Genomic DNA, 8,545 nt, shown 5'->3' with positions numbered 1-8,545 from the left:
AGACAATTAAGTGGTCTTATCAACAAAAGCTTGATCTTAGCAAACATTCCTTCTTACAGCACTTTCTCAGTATCTTTACACAACAATCAGTAACTAGTCTGTGTTTGAGCCAGCAACCTGCTGTGCCACAATTCTTATCTTGCAACAGAGACTTATAGCCTGAAGAAAATTTCCTGTCCTTGGAAGGTCAATATTTGAAACTGCAAGACTTTGGAAAACCAGGCCCTGTGAAGTACATATGCTTTTTAGTATATTCCACACTGAATAACCTGTAGGCAAATTGTGCATTTCCCTGAGCCTTGGCTTCTTCATCTGTAAGATGGAAGTAACAAAACCTGCTTTGAAGGACTGCTCTGAAGACACACGCTACCTCACACAGTCCCAGGTACGCAGAAGGTGTGGGATAAACAGAAGCCACTCTTGTTGGAAGTGGGAGCACCTTGCAGCCTCTTTTATCCCCGACTCCAGCCACACAGAGCCACTCAGAGTGCCCTGGGGGGCCACACTGGAGCAGATCTCCATGCCTTTGTCCAAGCTGTTCTCTTTACCTACACTGCGCTTCCCACCATCTCCGCCACCCCCAGCAGCGCTGACCACCGCCTCCGCGTGCCACGCTGTGCTCTCTGCGTGCAGGAGGAGTCTCTCTCCCTCACTGACCTGAGGAACCAAGTCCAATTCCTTCAGCCCAGTAACTTTAAGCCTAAGTGACAATGGCTTGTAGTGGGGAACAGAGGATGGTAGTGGTCAAAGGCAGGAGGGCCACCTCTCATCTTGAACACTGAAAGGATGTCCTGGACCCAGCCTCTCCAGAGGAAAGGGGACCACATGCCTACAAGGGCTCTAGCCACAGCAAGAGGCCACAGAACAAAGATTTCACTGGACAAGGAGCAAAATGATAACACCAAGAAGGACCCAAATTGTTCCTGACACTGGAAAAATGAATCCTGCTGCCCATAATGACTCAAGTCTGTACAAGACAAGGCTGGAAAGAGCCATGGCCATCTAATGACAAACACAGCTGATTCTGGATTCTGGCTCTCCGATGACAGAGAAGGGAGCTAGACAAAAGTTTCCTTTCCGGGGATCTCCTGAAGCCCTTCCTGCTCTGCTCCCAGCCAGATCAGGGTCACTGGGCTCTGTGGCTTTATCTGTCAGAGCTCTCAAGAGGCCACATGTCACCCCCTCTTTCACAGCTCCTCCGCCCTCCATGATACATGCGAGGTCAGGGGCCATGTTAACTCACTCCCTGCTGTATCCCAGCACCTCACATCAGGTCTACCAGGAGTCGCCCACCCTCAGCCAGCGTTTGTGGAGTGAATGAATACAAGAAAGTGGAGGAGCCCAGATCCCAGTGGCTGGAAATCTCACAAGGTGTAAGGACTCCTTGTAAATGGGCTAACCTCTCAGTGGAGTGCTCCTGCACTCAGCAGCAACTGTTTACAGAAGGATTCATGTGTATTGCAATTTTATTGTCACAAACCACATTCTAATAGGTGGAACTATGAGGATTAAAAATATTTTTTTCTTCTAAAATTTTATTTTAATGAGATGCTGCCCCGATCCTCTACCCTCTTCCCCCAAAGTGAGTGTAACCTTCTACATTATGTGCTGGCAAAGTTATCTGAATGAATGATTCTATAAACCTAAAAACCTATACAATTGGGGTTCTGTACAAGATCATTCCATAAATACAAATGCTTTGGAGGGCATTAACAATTTTAGGTTTAGTGACAGAAATAAGCATTTGAAATTTACAGCCAAAAATGCCAGAAATCGTTAATATCTACTAGCATTAAATGTCCTTGATACCTACCCTTGGCAGACATACCATTATCTTCAACTCTCTTTAAGAGATAAGGAAATTGACCAAGGTCATGGAGGAGCTGGGAATTTGAATCCAGGCAGTCTGACTCATCATAAATTGTAATATATTATAGATTATCTACAGAACTATGCTGTTGAAGTCAGTAGTCACTAGCCACGTGTGAGTACTTAAGTTAAAATTAAATTAAGTTAAATTAAAATGTCAGTTTCTCAGTCACACTAGCTACATTTCAAGTGCTCAGTACCCACATGTAATTAGTGGCTACCATATTGGACAGCACAGATAAAGAACATTTCCAACATTGTAGAAAGTTCTACTGGACAAGGCATTGCTATAGAATATTATAGTGTATTTAAAATCTAATAAAAATTTTTTTTTTTTTTTGGTGGCTGGACCCTTGAAGTTGGTGTTATCAGTGCCACACTCTAACTGGGTGAGCTAACTGGCCAGCCCCAAGAATTTTTTTATACCCCAGAAAAATGCTTATGATATACTGTTCAGAAAAATAGAATCCAAAACTGCACAAGAGGTTGGAGGATTGGATTATGTGTAAATACTATTATTTTGTTTTATATTTTTATAAACTTTGCAGATATTTTAAAAGGAGAATAATTTATTTATTTTACTCTTATAACCATGAAATAAAAACCCAGTTATTTTTCTAAGAGAAGGTCGTATGGGCACTTACCTGTCCAATTTGTGGAAACAAACTGAAAGAAACTGGTACCATCAGTCCCATCACCAGGAAAGTACTAGTCAGTTTTACGGTCCATAATAACCGTGGATTTCGTGGGAAAAAGTGGGTCCTGTAAGAGACAAGGTCCAGCTCACAGTGATGCTAAGCATTTCAGGGCCTTTTCGTTAGAGGCCAGCCTTCTCCAACAGTGGCTAATTCCATCCTGCATGTGGCACAGGCCCACATCTTGGTTCCCAGGCAACACACAAAGAGGCAATCGAAACAGCTGCAGGGACCCAGTGCTCAGTATGGCACAGGCTCGGTGTCAGCCCTTCACATGCATGTGCTCACTGGATCCCACACGGCCTTCTGAGGTTGGTGTCACCAACGTCCTTTCACACAAACAACGTCCTTTCCACTCCTTCTACCAGGTCCAGTATCTGACCGGTTTATTTTTTCATGTTTTTAGTTTTGGTGGCTGGCTAGTAAGGGGATCCGAACCCTTGAGCTTGATGTGATCAGCATCACACTCTAACCAAGTGAGCTAACCAGCCAGCCCTGACCAGTTTTATAAGAATTTTGATTGTCAAAATGTTCATTCCCACCTGGGGAGATTCATGTACCTCTTACCTTTTAAAAAAGTAGGTGAAGACTTCAGGAATACTTCTGACTATAAAATGTCCCAGCCCCTAGGTAAGACACAGCTCTATTACCAGCATGCTTGTGTGCTCAACTTGAACAGACACCCCCACCCCGGTCCTGCTCTGAACTCCCTTCCTTCCACGTGCAGCTTCCCATGACTTGGCTACAATCTGCCTTCCCTGGCTGCCCGGTGCCCCAGCTCTCTGCACACACCTCTGCCTGGTAGACTATAGATGGGATGACACACTCATGCTCAGCTCGTGCTGTCCCTCTGCAGGGAACACCTTTCCCCCCACGAGACAGAGGGAGCCCAGGAGGGTCTTTTTTATTTTTATTTTTTTTGTCTTTTTTTGGTGATCGGTAAGGGGATCGCAACCCTTGGCTTGGTGTCACCTGCACCGCGCTCAGCCAGTGAGCACCGGCCATCCCTATATAGGATCCGAACCCACGGCGGGAGCGCCGCTGCACACCCAAGCGCCGCACTCCCCCGAGTGGCCACGGGGCCGGCCCTGGAGGAGGGTCATTTTTGAAATAAGGTTTTAGGGGGCTGGCCAGTTAGCTCAGTTAGAGTACAGTATTGATAATGCAAATCGGATCCCCGATTAGCCAGTCACCAAAAAAATGAAAGAAAGGAATGTTTTAGGATTATGAGGTAAAGTCATTCAACATTAGAAAGGGAAAAGTGGCTACTGAGCATAGCGTGTTTCCACGCCAGTGGGGTGAGGCCCGCCTGCCTCTCTCCATTTCTCTCACTTATAAGAGGAAACGCTTTCCAAACAGCTTTCCAAACAAGACACCGTGCTCAGGGGGGCTGTTTGTGAGGCTTATGAGGCCAGTTGCGGGAAAACAACCTCAACTAGTCTCGGTAATCTGATCAAAGGTGTCCTGTTACAATCAGATACTTCTGATTACGCAGTTTCTGAAATTTTAGCCAAAGAAAATAAACTTTTTGGTGACAGGGAAATGATAAAAGAACGCTTATGCTTACTCACAGTTGCAGACACTTAATTCTTAAGAGAAAGATAAACTTTTTCTTTTACTTTTTTAAGCAGACCATCAAACCTTTTCTTTTACCCTAAATTGGCCCTCATGCGGAAAAATGAAGCTCCTCCTGGTGAGATGGATGGTAGACAGCGGCGGGCCTGAGGCTGCCTGCCCACTGGGAGGCTGGGCGTCCCAGCAAGAAGGGACGCTGAACCACGACGGTTTGGGTCCTCAGGGACCAGCACAGTGCCTGGCAAGCCAGAGGTGTTGGGGCAACATGTTGATTAAACATTTGTTCTCCACTCTTGAGCTTTTGAAGAGGTCACAGCAATACTAACATCATGAATTTAAGATTGATTCAGTCTGGGCTGGTAGCTCAGTTGGTTAGAACATGGTGTGGTAACACCAAGGTCCAGGGTTTGGATCCCTGTACCAGTCAGCCATAAAAAAAAAACAAAAAACAAAAATAGAGTTGAAGAGAAATGCAAACACGTGTCCACACAGAGCTGCAAGTCAGTGTTCAGAGCAGCATTATTCATAATAGCAAAAGCTTGACACAACCCAAATGTCCATCGCCTGGCGATGGGTAAGCAGGATGTAGTGCACCCATACAATGAAATGCACTCAGCAAAAAAGAGGAACGAACAACTGACTCACAGGATGAGATGAATGAAACTCAAAAGTGAAAGAAGCCAGACACAAAGAACTATTGTGTGATTCATTTACATGAAATTTCTAGAAAGGCAACACGAGGAAGATATAATGCAGATCAATGTTTCCCTGGGACTGGGGTGGGAGAGGGGAGTGACTGTAGATGGGCAGAAGGGAAGATTTTAGGGTTATGAAAATGTTCTAGAATTGGACTGTGAGGGCCGGCCCGTGGCTCACTTGGGAGAATGTGGTGCTGACAACACCAAGTCAAGGGTTGAGATCCTCTTACCGGTCAGTTTTAAAAAAAGATAAATAAAATAAAATAAATAAATAAAATTGGACTATGGTGATGGTTGCACAACTGTTTAAATTGACCAAAATTTGAGTGTGCTGTCAAAAAAAACAATAAAAAAGTAAACTGAAAAATTCAAACTGTACTCTTACAATGGGTGAATTTTACAGTATATAAATTACACCTCAATAAAGCTGTTTAAAAAATGTGTTTTTAGGGTGGTTTCTAAGGCACAGAACCTTCATTTCCAACTGTAGACATATTTTCTTTCTGGCAGCAATTTATCCCTTTGTTACATATAATTATTGTGTCCCTGTTTTAATTCATTTAGAAGAGGCCACACTAGTAGATGGTCTATAATTCAGCTATCAATCATTGATAGGATTTACAGTAATAGGTTTCACGAGCCGTAATGAGGTATTTACAGATCAAATGAGCAGTCATCTATTGTGACCTCCTCTTCCACCGACACGCTGGGCAGTAGAAGGATGCCTGGCTGGCTAAGGGGGTCTCCCTGAATGGGAGAGGCCAGGTTCCTCCCTTCACTTGGTATTAGGGGCTGTCCCACGCTGTTCTTCCCGCCTCACGTAGTAATCCTTCAGCTAGTCATTTCACAGAGACCAAAAAAAGACCTCACCTGCTAAAAAATGTATTATTTAAAAAGTAAGTCCACACCCAGAATGAAACTACCACAGACTATTCCAGGTACTTACAGTTGAATGCACCCAGAAGCCACTGTGTTGAATTGAGCAAAAGAATAAACAAGTTAACAGTTAAATGTATTAAAAAATTGAGGCTTTTGGGCCGGCCTGTGGCTCACTCGGGAGAGTGCGGTGCTGTTAACACCAAGGCCACGGGTTCGGATCCCGTATAGGGATGGCCGGTTGGCTCACTGGCTGAGCGTGGTGCTGACAACACCAAGTCAAGGATTAAGATCCCCTTACCGGTCATCTTTTAAAAAAAAAAAATGAGGCTTTTTATAAATGTTTTAAATGAGAGCATTGGATTTCCCAATACCACCCTTGACAAAAATTGGTCCTCAACGATGAAGACTGTAAGAAAATCTACTGTGAGGTGAAAGAGGGAGGGTTTCTCTTAAACCCAGGGAGGAAAATGTTTTAAATGAGAGCATTGGATTTCCCAATACCACCCTTGACAAAAATTGGTCCTCAATGATGAAGACTGTAAGAAAATCTACTGTGAGGTGAAAGAGGGAGGGTTTCTCTTAAACCCAGGGAGGGGTGTCCGCTGACCCTGTGAGTGCAAAGCAGGCTGGGGGAGGGGGAATGGCCTCCAAGAGGGATCCCCAATCAGCATCTATGGGGTGGGTGGATATTGAACTTGAATAACAAGATCTCACACTCAGAGAGGAGCCCAGACTTGTCAGTGCCCATCTGTGACGATCAATCTCATGGGTCAACTTGGTGACGGTATCTGGTTATTTATAACACTGCACTTAACCAACTGAGCTAACCAGCCAGACTGTACTTGGTTATTTAAACAAGTACTCATCCAGGTGTTGATGCAGGGGTTTTGCTGTGGGATGTGGCTAACATCTATACAATCAGTTGATTTTAAGTAAAGGAGATGGGGCCGGCCCCGTGGCGCACTCGGGAGAGTGCGGCGCTGGGAGTGCAGTGACGCTCCCGCCGCAGGTTCGGATCCTATATAGGAATGGCCGGTGCGCTCACTGGTTGAGCGCGGTGCAGGTGACACCACGCCAAGGGTTGTGATCCCCTTACCGGTCACAAAAAAAAAAAAAAAAAAAGACAAAAAAATAAGTAAAGGAGATGACCCTCCATCACATGGGTGGGACTCAATTCAGTTGGACTCATTCAGTTGGAAAGCCTTAAAAGCAAAAACTGAGGTTTCCCAAAGAAGAAATTCTGCCTCAATACTGCAGCACCAGCTCCTGCCTCAGCACCTGCTGGCCTGCCCTGCAGATTCCCAACTTACCAGCCCCACAATCATGTCAGCCAACTCATTAAAATAAATCTTTTAATAGATATGTACATACACTCTATTGATTCTGTTTCTCAGGAGAACCCAGAATAATTCACCATCTTTTAAACATCAGGGGGCAGAATCTCTCTCCGCATGACGAGGGAAGACAGGGTAAAGAAAGGTAGACATGAATTTGTCACCAGCTCTCAAACAGAAAATCCAATTCTTTCCCCAAAGCTCCAGTTCCATTGTGTCCCCTACCTTTTGTGCAGCTCTTCTGGAATGGCCTACAACATTGCCTTCCTTGTCCATGACCTTGATCCCGCGGACAGGCTCAAAACTTCGGGATGCAAAAACATTCATTCCACTAACTTGGGCTGTTGATGTAAAGAACAGAACATGCAATGCAGGGATGAGCTTCAGTCCAGCGGAGAAACATCATTCCAGGTGTTTGTCCACTTTAAGCCTCTTTTGCTGACGGCTGCCCTTCTCCTGACCCTCGGGTCATCACCTGCCACAGGCTATGGAGGTAAGATCTGGCTACTCAATCTTGGATCCTGACTACAGCCCAGCACCGGGTACCTACACCCCTGAGGGTCAGCCCAACTCCCTGACAGGATTCCAGGAGAAATTATGGGATCCTTGAAATATGCTGCGTCTTTGCTTCACCTGGTTTGACCACGTTTCTGTAACATAATTTCCCCAATTTCACCACTGACATCATTCTGCCAACTTTCAAACTGCTGTGATTCCCAAGGCCCAATTCAGAGCATGAACCAGTGAACTTGCAGGCTGGCTAACTCAAAATACTCAGCGAATATCTCTGTCACTCCCTCTGCAGTCTGACTAGCAGGGAGGGATCCCTACACTACCTAACACTTGCTCACTGTGTGACCCTACCCAAGTTACTTAACCTCTCTGTGACACAGTCTCATCTGGAAATGGGAATAAAAATATTTCTTACCTATGAACTGTTGTCAGGATTAAGTGAAATATTGTACGTACTGGGTTTGTACAGATAGACTTTAAAATATAATTTGTGTTTCCAGGCTTGTGTTCATCCTTTGGCAATTAAAGGGGTATCTACAGAGAACGTGTCGCCTCTCATACCAAAGACCTAACTTGGGCCTGGGGACCCTGGCAGGCTATAAACAGCAGCTGTCATCAGTCACAATGTGGCCAAGGGACCGGGTTTCTCTGAAGATGGAGGAAGGCTCAAAGACCTGAAACACAAGCCTCAGACTGTGCGCCCCCAGCCCCTCCTGCTCACCAAGAACGACCACAGGTAAGGCTCTTTTGATCCAAAGGTTATCTAGGGAATACTTCATTTGGACAAAAAGAGGGATTAACTAGAAAATAAAAGAGAAAAATCATTACTGCATGAGATGAAGAAATCAGCTGAACATACTCAAGAGCAGAGAACTAACACCTGAGCTAGTTCCTGTAACAGGTCAGACTGTTCGTTGCCAGTGTGCTCCAGGTATTGATTTGGTTTTTTTTGTTTTTTTTTTTTGTCTTTTGTCTTTTTCCG

The 8,545-nt window shown here is 45.0% G+C and overlaps 1 protein-coding gene across 1 annotated transcript in view; it reads right to left on the bottom strand.

Annotated features, from left to right (window-relative positions):
• Positions 1-8,545, bottom strand: part of SFXN4 (sideroflexin 4) — a 17,305-nt gene that overhangs the window by 4,102 nt on the left and 4,658 nt on the right. The window contains exons 7-10 of the mRNA XM_008582870.1: positions 8,285-8,363; positions 7,153-7,391; positions 3,132-3,190; positions 2,514-2,631 (exon numbers count right to left, since the gene is read on the bottom strand). Coding sequence (XP_008581092.1) covers positions 2,514-2,631; positions 3,132-3,190; positions 7,153-7,391; positions 8,285-8,363 — 495 coding nt within the window. The remainder of the gene's footprint in view (positions 1-2,513; positions 2,632-3,131; positions 3,191-7,152; positions 7,392-8,284; positions 8,364-8,545) is intronic.

The sequence above is a fragment of the Galeopterus variegatus genome, unplaced genomic scaffold (genome assembly GCF_000696425.1).
Source record: "Galeopterus variegatus unplaced genomic scaffold, G_variegatus-3.0.2 Scaffold2748, whole genome shotgun sequence".
Classification (NCBI taxonomy): Eukaryota; Metazoa; Chordata; class Mammalia; order Dermoptera; family Cynocephalidae; genus Galeopterus; species Galeopterus variegatus.
The sequence above is the reverse complement of the archived record's forward strand: the minus strand, read 5'-3'. Positions and strand labels throughout refer to the sequence as shown.